The 23,774-nt window shown below is 42.0% G+C and overlaps 1 protein-coding gene across 14 annotated transcripts in view; it reads right to left on the reverse strand.

Moving 5' to 3' along the window:
- Positions 1 to 1,315: 1,315 nt before the first annotated feature.
- Positions 1,316 to 23,774, reverse strand: part of csnk1a1 (casein kinase 1, alpha 1) — a 35,013-nt gene continuing 12,554 nt past the window's right edge. Inside the window, exons 3-12 of one of the 14 annotated variants that reach the window (XM_036942690.1) lie at positions 20,433 to 20,559; positions 20,144 to 20,242; positions 17,717 to 17,800; positions 12,002 to 12,141; positions 11,045 to 11,123; positions 7,952 to 8,035; positions 7,182 to 7,288; positions 6,744 to 6,856; positions 6,023 to 6,121; positions 1,316 to 3,219 (exon numbers count right to left, since the gene is read on the reverse strand). In XM_036942690.1, coding sequence (XP_036798585.1) covers positions 6,075 to 6,121; positions 6,744 to 6,856; positions 7,182 to 7,288; positions 7,952 to 8,035; positions 11,045 to 11,123; positions 12,002 to 12,141; positions 17,717 to 17,800; positions 20,144 to 20,242; positions 20,433 to 20,559 — 880 coding nt within the window. In that variant the 3' untranslated portion in view covers positions 1,316 to 3,219; positions 6,023 to 6,074. Of the gene's footprint in view, positions 3,220 to 6,022; positions 6,122 to 6,702; positions 6,857 to 7,181; positions 7,289 to 7,951; positions 8,036 to 11,035; positions 11,124 to 12,001; positions 12,142 to 17,716; positions 17,801 to 20,143; positions 20,243 to 20,432; positions 20,560 to 23,774 lie in introns of those variants that run through there. The other 13 variants (XM_036942687.1, XM_036942688.1, XM_036942692.1 and 10 more) reach the window with 13 other exon arrangements.

Genomic DNA, 23,774 nt, shown 5'->3' on the forward strand with positions numbered 1-23,774 from the left:
TCTGCATGCCTTGGGTTGTGAGCATTTAGTGCCTGCTTGGTCTGTAGTGGGAGCAAATGGATAAGGTAGGACAAGGCCAAAGAGAGGTAGGGTTTAGTCTGGCAATGGGGTTACATTACACTGCAGTAGCAGCCCTGGTAGATGGCAGGAAGAGAGGGAGGAACGGAGCCCGATCAGCATGTGACACCTCACCACACCTCACTAGATCTGCCTATGTTGAAGCCACTCATCTGCTCATGAGGATGAGGCACCTAGGCAGTTAGAGATCTTCTATTACTGAGATGGTGAATGAGTCTTGAGAAGATGATCATGAATGGGATTTCTTAATCGGGCTGTTTCTTCTGAATACTCCCCTTTACAAGACACTAGGGAGTGCTGCTGTGGGTGAATAATGGTTCAATGGAACATTTTGAAATAGGGGTGCGTGTTCTTTCGCCTTCTAAAAGGTCACCAATGGCTTCAGATACAAACTGTGAGATTGAGTTTGACCTACCATTTCGATTGACCTCGCTTACATTTGTGACAGGCATTTCTTCACTCCAAGCATGATTGTCCCTTTGGTCCCTTTTGTTCTCCCAGAGGGATGTCTGGGGCCTCCCTCTCTCTGCAAACAGCTGCTTTCCACTTGTGTCGACCTCACAACGGATGAAAGGACAACCAGGACTTTTTCACCCTGCTGCTACCCTTGTGCTGTCCTGTCCTCCTTGCCTGGAGAATGACTTGGCTCTCAGCAGCCTGGTGTCTAGTGTGTCATGGTTAACAAATCCCTGACCACACAAGGCCCCTTCTAGGACTCTCAGGATAACCCAGGGCAGTTAGGTACCATTCAAACTAAAATAAATACAAGTCACTTACCCAAAGATACACTGGGGAATTTAATATATAGAGAACCTTTCTTTTGCTACTTTTTGTTGCCAGCTTTGCAAGTTATTTTCCTGTTGACAAAGTGGCCCAGCAGGAGTGCCATCGAAATTACTACACTGACAGACCCTACAGAACAATGCAAACACTCCAATAATGTTGTTGCGCAGAGGAAGGGGTAGTCTCACACAGACATCTATTTTTACTTGGAATCACCCATTTCCATTATGTAAGGGGGTGGGGTTAGCCTACACCTTGTTGCATTGCACTTTGGCCCTAAACCCATTGTGTAGTTCTCCATGCTCTTCTCGGTTGTTCGACTAACCCCTTTGACACGTTTTACTATTGTATAGAATGAGGAAGAGTGAGTCCCATAGTGAAGACTTGCTGCCAGCCACAATTCTTTGTTTTAGCCAGTTTTATGAGTTGTAGAAAAACAATTTTCCACAACAGCTATTTTAATCCATTTTAATATTTACAGATATAAATCCGGGAAGATCTTTTCTTCAAAACACCACCACAGGCACCTACAACTACCCACCACCCCAACAATATTTCACAGGAACTGCTTTTTCTAGATTACAGCAATACCTTTCCACAAATGTGTCCCTTTGCATCAAGTGATCATACCTTTAGACAAATCCTTTGCATCTTTCCTTTTTATCTATCCCCAATCCTGCGGATGTCAAATTTGAAAAATTCTCACAATACGAGGGTTGTGTGGTAGTCAAACACGTAAATGTGTAAAGACAAGAAAATGGAAAGACCAATTGTCATCCGGGCCTAAGGAAGAAGTCTGTGTTTTCTTCAAATTACAGAGACTTGGACAGTGATTCTGACAAGTCATTTAAATTTATTCTGACATGCTAAAGGGAATAAATTACATTTTTTATAGAATGTCCAGCTGTAAAATAGCTAAAGCTGGGTCAGGGGGATTATTAGGGAGGGGGAGAAACAGTTACTAGTGTGCATCTGTCTTGACTAAAGGCTGAGAGAAATCCAAATTATTCTTCCCTCAAGACTCAAAAGTATACAGAAATTAAACCCTCCAAAACTTTCTTCGCAATAACAAATAATGAAAATTAGGGAAAAAAGGTCACTACTCTAAGCAGCAGCGAAATTTAGTTGGAGAGAAATAATATTTTACAAGAGGATCTGCTTCCTCGCAGGAAGAAGAAACAAAAACACCCTTCCCCTAAAAATTATCAATTCAATACAGGGAAAGACAACTCTATAAAACTGAAGGGGAAAAAAGTAGGTTCTGATTCTTTAAAAAAAAGTGTATATATATGTATGTATATAAAAATGATAACCGAAGGGTGGGTGGTGTGAGGTCCTCTCAAAAACGGAACATTGATGCCATCCAAAGCAACTCAATGAATAAAAAATAATAAAAACACGACATTTGTCGATTGACATTAACATCTTCAAAAATAAAAATAATTTGCGTCATTTTTTTAAAAATAAGCAATTTCCAAACAGGTTTAGTCAAGTGGTGCCTAATTTATAATGAATATGCTTTTGTGGAGTTGATCTTTTTTATTCATTGTTTGAGACTTCAGAATACCAAGTACAATATAGTTAATGCAGCGTTCTAAAGAGGAACCTAGTAGTCACTAGAATTGTTTTCATCTTCACATTTGAAGCTCTTCTAGCACATATCAGCAGGCAGAATCTTAATTACCCTTTTTATGAAAAGAAACTAAATAAATCCAATGTTTGCTTAGTAAATACCCAGGATTCATTCATAACAAAGAACAGTTTCCGTTTACATCTTTCATTTTGCTTGAAAATGAGGGAAAAAAAGTTGAAGAGAAAATTGTTGTTTCAAAATGTTCAATCTGACTGACGTGTGTCTGGGTCGTGCCACGCTCAGTGACTGAGGGAATGGGGACAAAGCTGCTCTGACAGGGGGCCATGAGGTGAGGCAGGCACCCGAGCAGCAGCTCAGAGGGAGAAAGTATCAAGGGGAAAGTATTGCAATGTGCACAATAACATCCACAGTGAGCCAACCATGTCTTATTTTCAGTTTTGAAGAAACACACACCAAAAAAAAAAAAAATCTTCAGGGACAGGACAATAGAGACGGCTACAGCTTCGTAAAATTCCATACCAAGCCGGCTTTCTGTGTGGATATAGTATATACATACCAATATATAGATATATGCAGAGCATGTTATCTATATAGAGCAATTACATATATAGTATATGGAACGAAAGTTCTTTAACAGGAAAAAAGGGTTGTCCACAATGCCTGGCAGGCTCTGGTGAATTTGATCCTGGAATCCGGGGTGTGATTGGAAGGCAAATCCTGCTACGGCCACTCGTCTTCATTTCTTTTTCTTACTGCTCAGAAACCTGCAAGAGAAACGAGAAGAGAGAGAGAGAGAGACAGAGACAAGAGGCCATAGGTTACACATCAAGTCGAACGGGTTATCTTCATCAAAAAAAGGGTTGAGCGACTATCAACAAGGCCAAGTAAATGACGGCAGTTTTCCAGCCCTGTAATAAAAAAGTGCCCAGTCATCAGTCCCGCTCTGCAGCAAGCTCGGCCCCACTGCTGCAGAGTGCCTGAGACGGGGAATCAAACATTTACTCTGAGACTCCTGTAATGAAGACATTCACCACCACCTTAAAAAGGTTCACAACTAGTGCAGGAGACAACAGCAGCTGTGTAGTGTACCGGGAGTGGGTATAGACAGAAAGACAAGTGGAAAGCGAATAAGGAAACAATGAGTCTTGTGAAAAAAATCTACTTTTAAAGGGCGTAGTTCAACCGAGATAACAAAAACACTTCTAAAAAGACAAACGGGGATGTGATCTGCCTGTGTGAGTCAACCTCCCATCATGCTTCAAGTAATCTTTACAGACAGCCATTACCCAATGACATGTATTCCCTCTCCATAGCCACACCCATGCAGCTCAGCAGCTGGCCTTTAGAGGCGCCAATCCAAAGGATAGGAACATGGGCAGAACAGGATTAGGTAACACTAAAATGTGTGAGGATTCCTCACTCTTTCTCATGGGCTTTGACAATCTTTTGTCTTCCTCAAGCAAGCCTTCACACCTTGATGATGCGTTCCGAGACTCACCGAGTGGGTTTAGATAACTGCAGCTCAAGTCTGGACATGATCTCGTCAGATCTGAGTGATATGAGAAGAATTTGACATGAACGCTCCTGAGTCACCTCCTGCTACAGCAATTCTCTCCGATGTGGTAGGATTCAAAGGAAAGGTGCAGTTTCGCTGCAGGCATTTTACATGGGAGTGTGTTCAGAGAGCCATCAGAGGATCTATCCGTCGGAGAAATAAGCAAAAGTAATGGTTCTGAATTACACATGAAAATCTCTGGACCTTTCGCTTATTTAATGGACGTCAATGTGAGTCGTTGGTTCAATGACAAAATATAACACACGGATATGAAGGAGGAGATCCCTGCCGTTTCAAGTGTCCATATTTCATTTTGTTGGGAGTGGAGGGGCCAGCTGATGTAACAGACCAGTCACACTCACAGGGGTGAAAGGGCAGCTCAATTCTCCATATGCGAGCTATTAATAGAACACGCCTCTTCTAATACAGCAAATATCCTTTAGGAGATTTCACAGCAACATGACGATGACATTTAGGCCCTACACAGACACTAAAATGACCATGTGATGATCGATATGCTTCAAAGAGTAAAGGCCTGGGTCAATGGAGTATGCTATGAGCGTTAGCTACTTGCGTTTGCCTGATTATATCAACGTGGCATGCTCTAAACAACTATCATATAATACGAGGCAATGGCGCAATAGAGGGCTGAAACGCAAACTTGCATTAACAAGGTTTCCATTGTTACAAGGCTAACAGTGGCCAAGTCAAATTGGTATCCAAGAAACCCAGCAAGTTCTTTCAAGCTCCAATACGCCGGAGCTTGACTATTTAAATTCCTGGCTGTGGCTACTCAGCACCCTTCACTTGCAGTGTTATCTTAAAGGGACAGAGAGTAGCAGAGAACAAATAACCGTCACCAGACCTTAGAAAGAGATGTCCTTTTATATATTTTATAGCTTTGCTTGTGAGCAGGGGGTCCCTTTAACAAAAGGTCCTTTTTATTTTTTATTTAAAAAAAATAAAAAATCTGTTACGTAGGGAAAACTTTGATCTCTCCACCCCTGCAGGGAAGGCACATAAGCAGCGCTCAACTGTGCGCATGGAGTACACATACTAAAACAGACATAGTGCACAAAGGATTAGACCAATACCACGTCATCAGAAAATCCTATTTATAAACTAGCCTCTTCACAGCACTTGTTCACTGCCATCATTGTGTGATGTGCCTTGAAAGAGAGGGGAAGAGAAAGGAGGGCAGACAGAGTGTCCTCCTGCTTTGATTTCATATTCATATTTAATGGCTTTCAAAGCTCTTCTCGGCAGAGCGGAGACCAAACACCGTCATTAGTCGTGCCCGGAGAGGGGCAGAAGATGATTTGCCTGACATCATGGAGAAAGCATCTCATACAAGAAAAACTATAACCATCAGTAAACCTACGCCACCTAAACCAAATCCTGCCTTGTTTGGGACAGGATTTGACCAACAATACGTCACACAAAATGGTAGCCTCTCTGCTAAGTCAGAGGGGCTGGCGTGCTGGGGAAGAGCAGGACTGATACACTGAGCCCTCTCGGGGGCGCCATCCGTGTCATGTCACCAACATACATCAGGCCTCCCCCCCCCCCTCTCCAATTAACCTGCACTCAACCCCCAAAAACATTTTTTGGTCTAATAATAAATACTTAATCCACATAGCTCAGATGATAACCATTGTGTATTGAGGACTTAATTCAGCCCTGCCTAAGCCGTCTGAACCAAGCTGGCACACATGGACTAATACACATGGAACGGAGGGAGGGCTTCATTAGAGTCCTCCATGCAGTGTGTGGATAAACGCATGGTGTGTGCGGAGCAGTGAGGTCTGATGAAGCCAATGCAACAGATATTATTAGTGGTGGTTTTAAGTAATAGGGGGTTGGCATTGATTTGAAGTAAACGTGCCTTTTACTACTAAATCTAATACAGGTCAGGTAGTTGGTATCCAACAAGGCCGCCCTGCAATTTCATGCCAGAGATTACAAATCTAAATGGGCTACAGCCTAATCCCTGTGGAAATCCTAGTCGTCACCTGATGAAAACAGCTTCAGGTTTTTTGAAAAATTGGTTTGACTCCTCCACCATCAACCCTGGGCACCCGGGATACCCTCTACGAGAGGGAGGGGGGCGACTGGAATTAAAAGAGGTCATTCAAGAGTCACATCACATGAGCACTAAAATTACACATGAAAACAGACAGCAATTTATTAACCATTGCACCAACATGTATGAAACCTTTATTGGTATGTGGTTAGAATCTCACTCCTGCTCAACCAAGTATTTTAGAGCATTCCAATAAAGATTAACAAGTGTTAGATCCAGGAACAATGATTGCGAGAAAGAGTGAATCATACACCCCATTAAGAGAAGGGGTTCATTCAAAAGAGCGAAATCACTATGATTTTAACATCCAAAGAAGATGATAAAGCCACCCCTTTGTCCCAGAGAAGAATAAAGACATTTGGGTACAAAGTTAGTAGTCAAATTTCCCAAGGACGTCTTTGCATCTGCAAGACAGACCAATTGAATTTCTCTTTATCTTTTGGGGGCCTCCTCGAACTAACACTTTTTTTCTCTCATTAATCTGGTGGGAGAGAATGTTCCAAATCCACTTGTTTTTTAGGTTTTTTTTACCACTTTGAAGGGGGAACGAAAATGAAAGCAATTGGTGTCTCCATTTTTGCACTCCAAACGTCGCTTGGCTTTTTGCTACTAACCTTTCATGTTACTCTTGGGTTTGTCAGTTTGCTTGCCTGTAGGAGTTTGTGCCTGTTGCCCCTGTCCCCCTGAGGACGCGGCCTGCTGTGCTGCTTTCTGCTTCAGCATTGTCCAGTCAAACGTGTAGTCGTACTGGTGGTTCAGGGTCCTGGACAAGCACACAAACACGTTCAGACATTGTCACACAGCTCTGCTTTATTAAAAATACCTCTTTACTGTTAAGGCTGAATTTGTTTTCAGCCTTAACATACATGAAAGCAGACAGACGACATGCAAAACATAGGACGAACTGCTGTAGGCATTTATTTTTATTTTTTAAAGAACACTTCACTATTAACATTAGTACAATCTGTTATTAACACAACGTTGTTCTGCATTGTGTGTCAACACTGAGAAGAAGAAAAAACATGACTTGGTGTGTGTATTTCAGCTCCCTTGGGGACAGAGGTAAGAGGTTGAGAAATGATGAGCACCTGAAGAGAATGCGGAACAGCTGACGCAGGTACATGTAGTCAGGCGCCTCCTCAAACCGCAGCCCACGGCAGTAGTTCAGGTACATGGCAAACTCTGCGGGGAAACCCTGAAAACAAGAGTAGGAGATTGAATGTTATCTACTTATCCATTTTTTCAACTGTTTCGGTTATTATACATTACAATGACAGTCAGCGCCTAATCAATTTCTTTACGATGTGTTTTGGTAAAATGAGGGCAATTACTGACAGAAAAAAAATTATTGTGAGGTTACACAAGTCACTCCACAGCCTAATGCAAGGCTTGAGCATGCACTCACAGCCAGCTACTTAAGTATTTTAATGACCAATGGCCACTATGCTTTCAGTTCCAAGGCTATGCATAACAGCCACTATTTAAAGACTGGATTAGATTAGCACCTCCAGCCACCATATCTCTGCTCTTGTACACAGAGAGAAAGCCTTCACCCGTTACAAGGCACATACTTCACTTGCTGATGTGGCCACTCGTGGACTCCAGTAATCTCTAGACTTCCATAGTATCTACCGTTCTGTCCCTGTGACCCTGACTAAAAATAGCGGCATGGCGTGTCGCAGAGTTCATCAATTTAACACAGTGGAATCCCTTTACACAGCTGATTGAAATTATCAAAAGCTTGATGATTAGTTGATCATTTGAAATCAGCGGTATAGTGCTAGGGCAAAAACATGCACCCCTTGGGGTCCTGAGGATCGAGTTTGGGAAACACTGTTCTATGGTTTCACACGCTCACCTTACACAACACCTCGACTGGAGTCGACATCTTCTTCTCGCTAATCTTCTCGTACTTCTGTTTCTTTGTGGCAGCCTGTGGAACATGTGGGCGAGAAATGAAAATGTTGTGCACCACAGTTTAACACTACCCTTTGCAGTTTTCCTTCACCCCCGGCGAGATCAGTGGCCCATAACATAACAGAATAAGGAATTTGTTTGGCCTGATGTGATTTGTAGCACTGAAAGAGCCACCTGAGGGAAATATTGGGCCATTAGAGAAAGTTGCGTTACTCTGTAATAGACTACTCATGGGTCAAGTGTGTGTACACAAGTGGTGTTTCACGACCTAATCCATCTCGCTAGGCCGGGCAATTGGGGCTGTATGCATGTAAAGAAAGGCTTGGTGCTGAAGGTAATTCAGAAAGCATTCATACCCCTTAACTTATTCCACATTTTGTTTTTATTAACCCTCATTCTACCAGGTAAGTTGTGTTACAGCCTGAACTCAAAATATATATCTCACCCATCTACACACAATACCCCATAATGACAAGGTGAACAAGTTTCTCTGCTAATTTATTACAAATGAAATACAGAAATCTCATTTACATAAGTATTCAAACCTCGGAGTCAATACTTTGCAAAGGTGTTTTTACACCTTTGGCAGCAATTACAGCGGAGTCTTTCTGGATAGATCCCTAAAAGCTTTCCACCCCTGGATTGTACATTTGCACATTATTCTTAAGCTCTGTCAAATTAGTTGTTGATCATTGATGGACAACCATTTCAGGTCTTACCATAGATTTTCAAGTAGATTTAAATGCAAACTAACTTGGCCAATCCAGAACATTCACTGCCTTCTTTTTAAGCAACTCCAGTGTAGATTTGACCTTGTGCTTTAGGTTTTGTCCTGCAGAAAAACATTTATCTCTCTGTGATGGAAAGCAAACTAATCCAGGTACTCCTCTAGGATTTTGCCTGTGCATCGCTCCATTCCTTTTCTTATCCACAGTCCTTATTACAAGCATACCCAAAACATGATGCAACACCACTATACTTGGAAATATGGAGTGTGTCACTCAATGTGTTGTATTGGATTTACCCAAAACATAACACTTTGTTTTCATCTACCAATAGGTGCCCTTCTTCCGAGGCATTGGAAAACATCCCTGGTCTTGGTGGTTGAATCTGTGTTTGAAATTCACTGCTTGACAGAGAGACCTTACAGATGATTGTATGTGTGGGGTACAGAGATTAGGTAGTCATTCACAAATCATGCTAAACACTTATTGCACACAGATTCCATGTAACTTGTGAAACACATTTTGCCTCCTTAACTTATTTAGGCTAACCATAACAAAAGGGGTACTTATTGACCCAAGACATTTCAGCTTTTCGTTATACTGAACAAAAATACAAAACAACAATTTTACTGAGCTGGGGTTCATAAGGAAATCAGTCAATTGAAATAAATTGGGCCCTAATCTATGGACATGACTGGGCAGGGGCACCCACTTGGGTACCCCCCCCCCCCCAAAATTGGCTTTATTGCTGACAGAAATACTCCTCAGTTTACTCAGCTGTCCGAGTGGCTGGTCTAAGATGCTCCCGCAGGTGAAGAAGTAAGATGGAGGTCCTGGGCTGGCATGGTTACACATGGTCTGTGATTGTGAGGCTGTTTGGAAGTACTGACAAATTCCCTAAGCAATGGAGGTGGCTTATGGTAGAGAAATGTAGATCAAATTCTCTGGCAACAACTCTGGTGGACATTCCTGCAGTTAGCATGCCAATTTCATGCTCCCTCAACTTCAGACATCTGTGGCACTGTGTTGTGTATCAAAACTGCACACTTCAGAGTGGCCTTTAATTGTCCCCAGCACAAGGTGCACATGTGTAATGATCATGCTGTTTATCAGCTTCTTGATAATCCATCCACCTGACAAGTGTGGCATATCTTGGCAAAAGAGAACTGCTCACTAACAGGGAAACAAACACATTTGTGCAGAAAATAATATTTTTGTGCATACAGAACATTTGGGATCTTTTAATTTCAGCCCATGAAACATGGACCAACACCTTACATATTGCGTTTATATTTTTGTTCAGTGTAATTTGTTCAAATTTCTAAAAACATGGGGTATTGTATGTAGGCCAGTGACAAAAAAAAGCATTTTAATTTTAGATTGAGGCTCCCGAATGGCGCAGCGGTCTAAGGCACTGCATCTCAGCGCAAAAGGCGTCACTGCAGTCCCTGGTTCGAATCCAGGCTGCGTCACATGATTGGGAGTCAGCCGTGATTGGGAGTCCCATAAGGTGGCACACAATTGGCCCAGCATCGTCCGGGTTTGGCCCAGGTAGGCCGTCATTGTAAAGAATACTGTTCTTAACTGACTTGCCTAATTTAATAAATGTTAAATAAAAAATAAAGCTGTACCAAAATGTGTAAAAAGTCAAGCGGTATGAATACTTTCTGAAGGCACTGGACCTAACACCTTGCCGAGGACTTGAGTTTCAAGCACTAGTACTGCAGGCTGCTGTTACATGTAAATTAGACAAAGGACAGGCCTTTTGTACCCCATTTAACCCTGCTCGTTGTAAATTAAGAGCCTCACTCACACTGATTTTTGCCATGTCAGAAAGGGCAAAGGTGCATTAGGTTGTAAACGCAAGTCTAGGTAAAGAGCATAAAACTGTACATTCGAGGCACCCCATTTCTCTGCAGGATATATGCATTTAAAAATAAGGTAGCTCTGGGAAGTAGCTGACCTCAAGGAACACTACAACTTGAATGGGAAGTTAGGGATAATCTACTAGTAAGACTCACTAACAAGCTACCCTGCAATGCACGAGGCACATCACACAATGTTAAATTGATTCCCTGAAGTTGTCAGAGGACAAAACTACTTAAACCATTCAGCTTGAGTAAAAAATGAATCCAATGTGAAGTCATGAAAATGGTAAAGCGGCTGAAATTGATGTTATGAGACAGGTGGGGGAAAAAATGCAAAAGAAAAAAGCCTAGTAGCAGGAGGAGGAAAAGCTGTGGCGAGTGAATTAAATATTAACCACCTATTTAGTGGACAGGGGGCCCTAGAGTACCTGCCTGGCCTACCTTTAGTCCCTGCCAGGGCAGGCTGGTTCTGTTGAAATACATCAGGACGTATCCTAGCGACTCCATGTCATCTCGGCGACTGGAAAGAAAGACATTTGGCATTCAGTACATGTACAGAGCTAATACATCTCGGTTGGTTTAAGCGCAACACATTTCACATTCATCTCAATGCCTTTTGTAACAGCTGATCTGTACCAACTTCCAGACCACTGACACCATTTTACTGGTCAAGTTGAATTACGAGATGCCAAGAGGGTGGGGTGTCTATCCTGTTAAAGTGCTTTAACACAAATTTTGTTTTAGGGGCACGGCTCAGTGAAGCAGCCACATGCTTTGTGTTTTTTCATATCCCAAGTGAATGCTTAAAATGACAACATGAAAACATAAAAAGCTTGTTTAAACAAGGGAACTATAGGATTTCTAACCATGTTAAATTCTATTATCACAAAAGGCAATGTTCGCAATGAATCAAGATTTTATGAAAATTACTGCAAGCTTAGGTTGCGGCAATGCCATAATGGTATGTCAAAAGATAAAGTAGGGGGAAAACATCTCCAGTTGACTTAATTGCTTACATTACAGCTCAATCCAGAGCAATGTGGATAAGGGGAACAAGATTGATCTGGCTAAATTACATGGCCCCATTGGTCAAAACTGGGAAGTGCAGCTGTTGGTGGCAGCTAGATTCTAGTGACCAATGGGACTAGGTTGACCATCATGAGAACAAGTCCTTCGAGAGCCACTCTGCAGTCTCAGCAGGAACAAACAAAAGCGCCTTCACACCACAAAAAAAAAAACAATGGGTGGATACCGATATAAGTGGGGAAAGAGACCCATTAACCAACATAATAAGTCCTAGGAACCTAGCCACTGTGGCCTATAAGTGTACAAACGAGGAAGATTAGAGAATATCCAGCGAAGGCTGAAATATATTACTGTGTGCTGAACTGTTCTTACCTCTGCTCGATTCCCAGATGTGCGTTGATGCTGGCATAGCGAGCTGTGCCTGTGAGGTTTTTGTCTTCTCTGTAGGGTATGTGCTGTCGTGTCCGGTTGTCCCGGTATTTTTTGGCCAGACCAAAGTCAATGAGGAACAACTGTAAAAAGGGGGGGGGGAAGAGAAAAATAAAAAATACAACACATTTTAAAGTTATCCTGATTCAGAGGAGCAGTTGACAAAATTGGAGGCTGGAGCTGTGAGAGACCATGGGTCTATTCTTCCAATTTCCTGCTTTGCCTGGTGTACCATTTGACTAGAAAAGCAGCCATTCTCAAGGCCCCTCATTGTTATCTATGAAAACAATGCTGGCCATATGACGGCAGGATCAGGAAAACACCCAGGGGTCAAAGTCTGAGGCAAATGGAATTTCTGCAGGAAACTCAAGAACGTTTCTCCCTGCCTACTAACAGGGTTGTTGAAAGTGTCGGCCTTCAAAGTCTGTCTTGGATCGGAATGACATCTAAATTTGTGGACTGCCTGCCATACTACTCCACTCTACTGCCCACGCACAACTGCAGGTTGCAGTCCCTGAGAAAATGCCTCGCCCAACAGAAGTGTTTCACTGAGGCAGCACTGACTGACGGCTGCAGTCGTATTGAAACGGATCCACTCAGCCATGCCTCTGCTTGCTTGGCTCAGCCAGGGATTCAAACATTTCCTGTTGTCAAGACAAATAGCTACGCCAACCGTAAAATGTTATTTGGACGCTTCCATCTGAAGTCTGGTCGGGAGAAAAGGCAGCTCCACACACAAGAGTCCACTTGCTGCAAACTAACAATCACTTTACCACGTTATTCATTAACGTGAGCCTTTTTCTTCCGTGCTGAGGTACCTTTTGTTCAATAGGAAGTTTATTGCAGGCAGAATGGAACATTTGAGAGTCGATAAATACACAATGTAGCAAGGCGAGTGGCATATTCCAGCTTTCATAGAACAAAAGCATGGGAGCTTCCATTAAACCTACATCGTTTAAACAGTTACCTTGCAAAAAAATACTTAGGAGCTCATCTCACAGGCCAATGACCTTCAAAATACATACATGTTGGTATCAGCTCTAACATGCCGAGTCATTGCGCTTCCTTGGATTTTGGTTCCTACTGGTCCAATTGTTGTCAACATACTGAAACATGAATCTTAAGCACAGCCATATTGACTCAACAGGCCCATCCTAACAAACCAAACTGTGAAACAAAGTAGCACAAATCTAGATACTTTTAAAGCTAAGTCAAAGTATGCATCATCATTTTCTGACTGAGGGTTCTGGTTATGCAAAGCCATACTAGTAATTAGCCTTCAAGCACAGTCTAGTTCTCTTCCAACTTGATATTGAACTGTAGGTCTGCGAGCACACAACCTAACCCCACCCATCTGCCGCGCAGGTCCTCATTCAGGCTTTTCAGGGCCTGTATTTCCAAACACTCCTTTTTTTCTGCTCATTGTGCCTCTGGCTTCTGGCCAACAGTTGGCCAGGCTAGGCAGCCTGTGAAGTCAGCAGCAGTCTCTTAACAGGCAGCTGGTTCAGACCAGCTCGAATGCTGCCACATAGCCCTCTGTTCCAGAGCAACTGGCAATCACCACAGCACAATTTTCACAGCCACATGGCCCAGTTATCCCTTCTCTGTAATGCCAAGGTGCAAGTCATATAAACCAAGTAGCTACAGTTGTACTGAGCAGACAGAAAATCTTTAGGAACTTGAAAAATTGCCGTGATCTCACCTCAATTTTAGCTGGTTTTGGCCAGCACGGTCACTTGAAATGGACACACTAGTCATAAGGGTTAGTGACTGATATTTTCCTTGGTTGAGTATTCTAAAACCCAGAAGGTGATGATAATTTGGGAAACGAAAAAGATAAAATAATCGTGTGTATAGCAGGCACTAAAAACTCAGTGAAACAGCTCCAAGGAAATGGAAAAGCATCCAAAATATTAATTAGCGCCATGACCACTTCAAATGAGAGAGCGTGTCCCTTCCCCCCAAAAAATATAGAAAATCTAGAAAATTCAACAGCATCTCCGCTACTAGTCACCATGTCCTTTATCCACCTACTCTCAGATCCCTACAATCTGGATTTGGTGTTAAAACCTCTTATGGCTGAGATCCCCGTACAGGGATCAACATCAGGGGAAATTTCAGAGTGACAACTAAAAATATGACGTCGTAACATTAAACATTCTTGAAAATGCAAGTGTCTTACATCCTTCAAAAGATTAGAATCTTGGTAATCAAACTACATTTTCCGATTTAAAATAGCTGTTACAGAGAACAAATACCATGCTTTTGTTTGAGAAGAGCGATCAACAAAAATATTTTCCGCCATGACAGTTAACACAGTCACATCTGAAGGTAAAATTATGATTTACATTCTGATATGTTGCTCTTATTTCTCTTCCTGAGGGTCCCAGTGATCAAATGAAGTGCCGTTTTCTTTGATAAAATCCATAGCCTAAATCAAAACATTTTGTAAACCGTTTGTGCCGTGAATTCCATCTCTATCAATTTTTTACGGCGCATTCGACGTAATTACACACAGTAGACAATTGTTTATCTAGTCATGGTTGATTTCAGTGCATTCCTCTGGATGTTTGCAACACAGCGGGGAGTATGTTTGCGGGGAGTATTGACCGAAGTGAACTGATTTGAAGACAACGAGCAATGACTTCATTGCGCACCAATTATTTTAGCGAAGCTTCGTTGATTGACTGTATTTCTGCCCAATGACCACTGATCTTCTTGAAATCTAGCTGGGTAGATAGCCAATGAGCTGAGGTAAACACCAGTATGTTATGGGTTGGACCACCATTCCTTGTTTGTAAAGGCACGCGTAACGAACTCCATTCTCGCCTTGACTATCAGAGGAGTTGCAGTTGTTACGCACAGCAGTATTTTGGAAAGTAGTATTTTCAACGATTTCATTGAAGACATCATGGCGAATAAATCAGGAAAAGCGAAGTCCAAGTCTACAGATTTGCACCAGATTATAGAAGAGATTGATCCGGAAACAGATAAGATTTTTTGTTTGAGGAATCTTTGAGTGTTATGATTCAAACAGGAGCTGAGGAGCTGTTTCATCAAGGACAGGACGTACTTCTGGACGGGTAAGTGCTAATGCCGTTTCATGAAATAAATATATATTTATATTTTTTTTGCCAAAAAAAATCATTTGCAATTTGCAATGAAATGTGTGTTTGTTTGGGTGTGTGTGTGTGTGTATGTATATATACAGTGGGGCAAAAAAAGTATTTAGTCAGCCACTAATTGTGCAAGTTCTCCATCTTAAAAAGATGAGCGAGGGAGGCCTGTAATTTTCATCATAGGTACACTTCAACTATGACAGACAAAATAAGAAAAAAAAAAAATCAGAAAATCATATTGTAGGATTTTTAATGAATTTATTTGCAAATTATGAGGGTGGTATGAAGGCCCGACATCCACAGGTGGGGGTTGTGCTTTACAGACCAACACCGTGCAGTACGTTTGGCATTTGCCAGAGAACACCAAGATTGGCAAATTCGCAACTAGCGCCCTGTGCTCTTCACAGATGAAAGCAGGTTCACACTGAGCACGTGACAGACGTGACAGAGTCTGGAGACGCCGTGGAGAACATTCTGCTGCCTGCAACATCCTCCAGCATGACCGGTTTGGCGGTGGGTCAGTCATGGTGTGGGGTGGCATTTCTTTGGGGGGCCGCACAGTCCTCCATGTGCTCACCAGAGGCCGCCTGACTGCCATTAGGTACCGAGATGAGATCCTCAGACCCCTTGTGAGACCATATGCTGGTGCGGTTGGCCCTGGGTTCCTCCTAATGCAAGACAATGCTAGACCTCATGTACTGGAGTGTGTCAGCAGTTCCTGCAAGAGGAAGGCATTGATGCTATGGACTGGCCCGACCGTTCCCCAGACCTGAATCCAATTGAGCACATCTGGGACATCATGCCTCGCTCCATCCAACAACGCCACGTTGCACCACAGACTGTCCATGAGTTGGCGGATGCTTTAGTCCAGGTCTGGGAGGAGATCCCTCAGGAGACCATCCGCCACCTCATCAGGAGCATGCCCAGGCGTTGTAGGGAGGTCATACAGGCAAGTGGAGGCCACACACACTACTGAGCCTCATTTTGACTTGTTTTAAGGATATTACATCAAAGTTGGATCAGCCTGTAGTGTGGTTTTCCACTTTAATTTTGAGTGTGACTCCAAATCCAGACCTCCTTGGGTTGATAAATTTGATTTCCATTGATAGTTTTTGTGATTTTGTTGTCAGCACCTTCAACTATGTAAAGAAAAAAGTATTTAATAAGAATATTTTATTCATTCAGATCTAGGATGTGTTATTTTAGTGTTCCCTTTATTTTTTTGAGCAGTGTATATTCCATGTCAGATGTATATATTTTCAATTTTTTTTATTCAAATGGAATGGAGTAGAACAGCAAACACACACACATGGCCACTGTGTCTGCTACTCCTCACCCTTTCCATATGAAATAGCCATTGGGTGCTTTTCGGGGGAGGGCAGTTGAATGGAACAGCACTTCACCTTAGTGACTGTTCCCTCTGCTCTATACAATACATATCTGTTTATTTTATGTGATGATAAAAAAATATATTTGTATGAGCCTTTTATGTTTTCTTTCACAGTGATAGCGACTCCGACTGGGAGCCCCCGGTGCCAAGCTGCCCGCTCTACCTCTGCCCCCTCTACTCCTGCCTCCAGTGGTGCCACAGTTCAGTTCATATGCCACAGTTCATTACTGCAGGCATGACTGTGCCTCAGGGCCAAAAGGGCACAGCATGGAGGCGTCGTTGTGTTCTGTGTCGCATGACCTGCACCACTTGTTCAGTTTGCCTCTGCTTTACATCAGAAAGAGACTGCTGTGGGACATGGCACAGGCAGCAAAATATTGTGTAGAGGACTTCCAAAGGGTCTACTGTTTTTATTTATTTATTTTTTCTAAGAATTTTATATATTTTTTTGTGTGTTAGAATTGCCTTTTGATATGTTGTATATAGTTATTTGCACTGCTGTATATAGTTATAGGTCATTTCACCAATTCGGCCACTTGGTTACATTTAGGCAACTTGTGTGGGACACCTGGGTGACTTCATGCTAAATGTCATGTAGCTCACCCATTCCTGAAGTTATCCGTCTGAAACTTTGCACACCTAGTTTCCCTCTTGTGTTATCCATCAAAATTATCTCCAGTATCCTATTCTAGTACATGTGAAAGATGATGCTACAACAATAAAAAACAGAAAACATATGCTCTTTCTTTCTCTTTTCTTCCACCAGATCTACTGCGTTATATTCTCCTACATTCAATTAACATTTCCACAAACTTCAGAATGTTTCCATTCAAATAATACCAAGAATATGCATATTCTTGCCTCTGGGGCTGAGCTACAGGCAGTTAGATTAGGGTATGTCTTCAGGCGGAAATTGCATCCCTTGAGAACAAGGGATGCAGCCATAATTAATCTCTAGATCTGTTTAGCATGTGTGTCTGGTTTAATGCCAATACAGTGGTCATAAAATATTGACCAAATCAAATAAATAAAAAGTAGTAGTACTGCTTCTAAATGGTGTAAAAAAAAAAGGTAAAGTTTAAAAAGTAAAAAAAAAAAAAAAAAAGTCAGAATTTGGGGGAGTATTAAGAGGCGGTTGTGGTTTCAGACCTGGTTTAATCCTGAGAAAGATGGGTCCTGAGAAGAACTAACAGCCAAGCTTCTTTTCCTCTTCCCCACTGGAGATTCTAAACACTGAACAAACAATAGAGGGTGCAGTGCATCAAACAGGATAGCTGACAACCCCACAAGGCCAGCGCAGACAGGCAACACCAAGGCTCAGAAAAAGAACGGGAGGAGAGGTAGGAAAATGGGAGGGGGAGAGAAAGCCCAAGGCCATCCTTTGTCCACCAGCAAGCATATGAGCTAAAATCAGAGAGGAGTCAGACTATGGGAGGACTTCCTAGAGGAGTCAGCCTGGGCTTAGTTGCAAGCCAGTATTTAGGCTAAGCAGATGGGGGGGGATGGGGGGGGGGTTCCTGCAGAATATACAGTCCACACTGCCACACCAATTTCATTCAGAGGCAGAACTGAAGACAATATAACTGCCAAATCCCTAAGTTATTTTATCTTGCTAAAAAAAGCAAACACTTATTTCCAAACCTGTTTCACGATTTTGACTTTGCAGTGGCTTTTTGATATTGCAGCATTTAACGCTAGCAGTGCCACACCAGTGCTTTTTACAATAATCATTAAACAAATTTGGAGTAACAGTCTGTCTGGGTACAGAACACAATATGCAGTTGACTTACTGGCACAACTAGGGTTAAAAGAGGAGGGAAATAATTAAGGCCATTCCCTAAAATGGGCACTCATTTAACAATGTGTGAAAAAGCTTTGAGAAAAAAAGAAAAAAAACGCAGCCACCCAACCCCACTACCTCCTTGAGATCTCACAGGAAGCAATGACTCAAATAATTGTTTAAAAAGTTTATTCTGATGGCTTGGAAACGGTGGAAACCTTCAGTAAGGAAGAGGGTAGAATACTTTGGAAAAGCCCAATCTGGCAATGAGCAGCTCTACAGCGCAAAACAGAGGAAAGGCGTGCAGTCAGAAAGGAGCATGAATTCATCTGCATGGGGTAGATTTAGCATAGCTGCGAGAGACGCATGACAGGACAGCCTTTGTGATAGTGGCTCTTAGATTCCAATAGAGCAGCCTAAGACAAAGCAACAAAACAAGCAATTAGTTTACAATGATGCCAAGCTGAGTATCACTCTCCAAACCATAGGGAAAAAACTATTGTTGGTGAGGTGTACACTTGCAATCTATTAAAGAGTGTGTGGGAGGGGGGGTGGGGTTAAAGATAAACTATTGCTCTTCACTCTACTGTTAGTCAAATGTTAGATTTAGATCAATGGCGCTATGTCCAAATGAAGACTACTTCATAAACACACTAACTGAATTAAAGGCTTTTGGGTACAATAAGCACCATTGTAGAAGAGCAGGTTGGAAGCAGAATGCAGAGTGAGTTCAGGTGAAGAGAAAGGCAGTTGATTTAAACATCAAGAGGATAGAGTGGGGTTCGCAAAAGCTACTGCTCTGCCATGTCTTCCCATCCATTGAGTTCAGTGCACATCCTACGCAAGACTTCTCGGGCTTGGGTGTCAGAGCTTGCAGTCCAAAAGGATTGTATGTGCACCTATATAAATGTTGGTGGAGTTTAGTAAAAAAAAAAATTTTAAAAATAAAAATAAAGTGACAATTTCATGTGTATGTAAAAAAAATAAAAAAAAATAAAAAAAAGAAGCTTGAGGCTGGCATTCACACAGACACACAATGGTAAACACTTATTCCAGACAGCACTGCCAGAAATGGTAATACAGGCTTCAACGCTCGAGTACCCAAAAGGTACTGCTTCGTTTTGATTAGACTAGCCTGTCGCTGACTGATAAGTTTATATCACATAACACTAACAACCTCCACAGTTCACGTGGACAGGTATGTGGTGAAACACACGCATTCCTGCTTTAACTTTGCCAAATGTTGCCTGTCTGCAAGGGCTCAAAATAGTAAGTTATTTAAAAACAAAATACAAATCAGGCAACTTGAATACAGTTGGTATATGAAAAAAGAATCACAAAAACGCCTTAATTATTTTCTGCAAGGGGGAAAAGAATAATTGAGATTACACATCATGCCTTTTTTTTGTCTTACTAACACCCGTCTATGATCTGAAAGAGATCCACAACTATAAGAAACCTGAGGGCTTGTATTACCTGGTCGTAAAAGCACCTTAATGTGTCTACCAAAACCATTCCATCCTTAACATCTGGACTAAACCAACCACAAACAATTAGCCTTAAAATGTCCATTACCAAGGACACGTAGCCTATTCAAAGAAAATAAATCACATGATTTGCCTCACTGAGGATTATATTTTCTACAAAAGAATACTTGGCACCACCAAAGCGTACAAAAACAAGATCATTTGGGCTACTTGTATCACTTCACACAGTTGTATAAAACAAAGGCACTAACTAGGTCAGAGATTGTCAACATAATGCATCTCAGGACGGGGAAACTGCTGTAAGCTTACCTTGTTACAGTGACGGCCAATACCCATTAAAAAGTTGTCTGGCTTGATATCTCTGTGAATGAAGTTCTTTGTGTGCACATACTCGATTCTGCTGATCATCTGTGGAGCAAAAAACAGCAACCTCTCAAATGTTGTCTTGAAACTTTGGGTTTACATAAGATTTTTAGTCATTCTCCCTTTTGCAGCCAAAAAATGTGTTTTGGGTTAATCTTATTAAAAAAATGTAAAAAGCAAACAGACAAAGGGGCCACAGTGAAAGATAAGGAGCAATGATGAAACCAAGCCTTACTTGGTCTGCGAGCATTAGTACAGTTTTCATGGTGAACCGGCGCGAGCAGAAGTTGAAGAGGTCTTCCAGACTGGGTCCCAGCAGGTCCATCACTAGGACATTGTAGTCCTTTTCTTGGCCATACCACCTGCAAGACAGCACCAGCCACATGTCAATATTCATGCTAACCCATAACAAAAGTTTAAAAAAAAATGTTTTACCTTTATTTAACTAGGCAAGTCAGTTAAAGAACAAATTCTTATTTTCAATGACGGCCTAGGAACAGTGGGTTAATTGCCTGTTCAGGGGCAGAACGACAGATTTGTACCTTGTCAGCTCGGGGATTTGAACTTGCCACCTTCCGGTTACTAGTCCAACGCTCTAACCACTAGGATACCCTGCCGCCCCAGTTACGTAAACTGTACATAGTAGTTTAATAGGCCTACGCAACATAAAAGGTAATGCAATGTGTGTGGTCATAGGTCAATACCATAGCCAAACATTTTGTGGAGAGTGGAGTTTAGCAATTAGGCCTAACCAAAAGCATGGCTTTATTCACAGATGACCAGCATTTTCTGGTTAAAGAGCATAGGGTTCATCATAACCCCATCACAACCCCTGAACAAGCATTTCGCTACACTCGCATTAACATCTGCTAACCATGTGTATGTGACAAATAAATTTGATTTGATTTTAAACTCTTGTGAATTACAGAGGGAGGCTTAATTTATCATTAACAGGGTGGTTTCATTTCTCATGCAGGGCCTGGTGCTAGTTAACTTCTTGAATGTAGGGGGCAGGATTTTCGTTTTTGGCAAAAAAAAAAAAAAAAAAATACCCATTTGAAACTGCCTATTTCTCAGGCCCAAAAACTAGAATATGCATATAATTGTCAGATTAGGATAGAAAACACTCTAGTTTCCAAAACTGTCAAAACATTGTGAGTATAACAGAACTGATATTGCAGGCGAAAACCTGAGGAAAATCAAACCAGGAAGTGGCGTTTTTACTGAGAGCTCTCTGTTCCATTGGATGCCTTGCCTCCATTTAAAGGGATATCAACCAGATTCATTTTCCTATGGCTTCCTCAAGGTGTTAGTCTTCAGACATAGTTTCAGGCTTTTATTTTGAAAAATGAGCGAGAAAGAACTTCGCGTCAGTGGATAGCTGGGTGTTCGCAGAGTTTTGCTAGCGCAACAGAGTGGGGGCAGCCATTGTCTCTCCCTCTCCTATTGAAAAAGCGACAGTCCCGGTTGATATACTATCGATTATATATTTTAAAAACAACTTGAGGATTCATTAGAAAAAACACTTGACATGTTTGTGGACATTACGGATAACTATTTGGAATTTGTCTGTGATGTCGTGACCGCTCGAGCCTGTGGATTTCTGAACATAACGCGCCAAACAAATGGAGGTATTTTGGATATAAAAATAATCTTTATGGAACAAAAGGAACATTTGTGTAACTGGGAGTCTCGTGTGTGCAAACATCCGAAGATCAAAGGTAAGCGATTGAATCTATTGCTTTTGACTTTCGTGACCAATCTACTTGGCTGCTAGTGTTTGTAATATTTTGTCTACTAAGAGAGATGTTCTTACATAAACGCTTGTTATGCTTTCACCGAAAAGCTGTATTGAAATCTGACACCAGGTGGATTAACAACAAGCTAAGCTGTGTTTTGCTATATTGCACTTGTGATTTCATGAAAATTAAATATTTTTAGTAATTTAATTTGAATTTGGCACGCTGCAGTTCAGCGGGTGTTGATGAAAATGATCCCGCTAAAGGTATGGGTGCGTCAAGAAGTTAAAGAGTAATCAAATGTAATCCTCACAGCTCTGCCATTAGAGGTCAGGGGGATTCCCAACACCTCTCCAGTACACTGCCAGACCAGCAGCCGCCAGGCAACCATCTTGTCCAAGAATCCAAACAGAGGTATTGTAGGGGAACGACTATATGCACAAAAGTATGTGGACACCTCTTCAAATTAGTGGATTGGGTTATTTCAGCTACACCAGTTGCACACAGGTGTATAAATATCAAGCACAGTCATGCAATCTCAAAAGACAAATTTGGCATTCCAATGGCCTTACTGAAGAGCTCAGTGTCTTTCAACATGGCACCATCATAGGATGCCACCTTTCCAACTAGTCAGTTTGTCAAATTTCTGCCCTGCTCAACTGTAAGTGCTGTTATTGTGAAGTGGAAACGTCTAGGAGCAACAACGGCTCAGCCGAACAGTGTTAAGCCACACAAGGTCACAGAACAGGACCACGTAAAGCACGTAGAAATCGTCTGTCCTTGGTAGCAACACTCACTACAGCGTTCCAAACTGCCTCTGAAAGCAACGCCAGCACTAGAAGTTGGTTGGAAGTTTCACGAAATGAGTTGCCATGGCAGAGCAGCCGCACACAAGCCTAAGATCACCATACACAATGCCAAACATCGGCTGGAGTGGCATAAAACTTGCCGCCATTGGACTGTGAAGCAGTGGAAACGTGTTCTCTGGAGTGATGAATCACGCGTCACCATCTGGCAGCCCAATAGACAAATCTGGGTTTGGCGGATGCCAGGAGAACACTTCCTGCATAGTGCAAAGCACAAAGTTTGGTGTTGGAGGAATAATGGTCTGTGGCTGTTTTTCATGGTTCGAGCTAGGCCCCTTAGTTCCAGTGAAGGGAAATCTTTACGGTACAGCCTACATTGACATTCTAACCAGTGGTTCCCAAACTTGTTTTTTTCTCTTCAAACATTCAACCTTCAGCTGCGTACCCCCTCTAGCACCAGGGTCAGTGCACTCAAATGTTTGCTTTTTTGTTGCGATCGTAAGCCTGCAACACACACACTACACAGTTAAACATAAGAGTAAGTGTCACAAAACAGCTCGAGGGAAGTGACAAAGAGCTCTTATAGGACCAGAGCACAAATAATAAATCAATACTTTTGCTCTTTATTCAACCATCTAACATATAAAACCGTATTTGTTCATTGAAAATTGTGAATAACTCACCACAGGTTAATGAGAAGGGTGTGATTGAAAGGATGCATATAACTGAAATGTTGGGTTGTATTGGAGAGAGTCTCAGTCTTAAATAATTTTCCACACAGTCTGTGCCTGTATTTCGTTTTCATGATAGTGAGGGCTGAGAATCCACTCTCACATAGGTACGCGGTTGCAAAGGGCATCAGTGTCTTAACTTCTCTAGGATAGGGGGCAGCATTTGGAATTTTGGATGAAAAGCATGCCCAAATTCAACTGCCTGCTACTCATCCCCAGAAGATATGCATATTATTAGAAGATTTGGATAGAAAACACTGGAGTTTCTAAAACTGTTTGAATCATGTCTATGTATAACAGA

The sequence above is a fragment of the Oncorhynchus mykiss genome, chromosome 14 (genome assembly GCF_013265735.2).
Source record: "Oncorhynchus mykiss isolate Arlee chromosome 14, USDA_OmykA_1.1, whole genome shotgun sequence".
Taxonomy (NCBI): domain Eukaryota; kingdom Metazoa; phylum Chordata; class Actinopteri; order Salmoniformes; family Salmonidae; genus Oncorhynchus; species Oncorhynchus mykiss.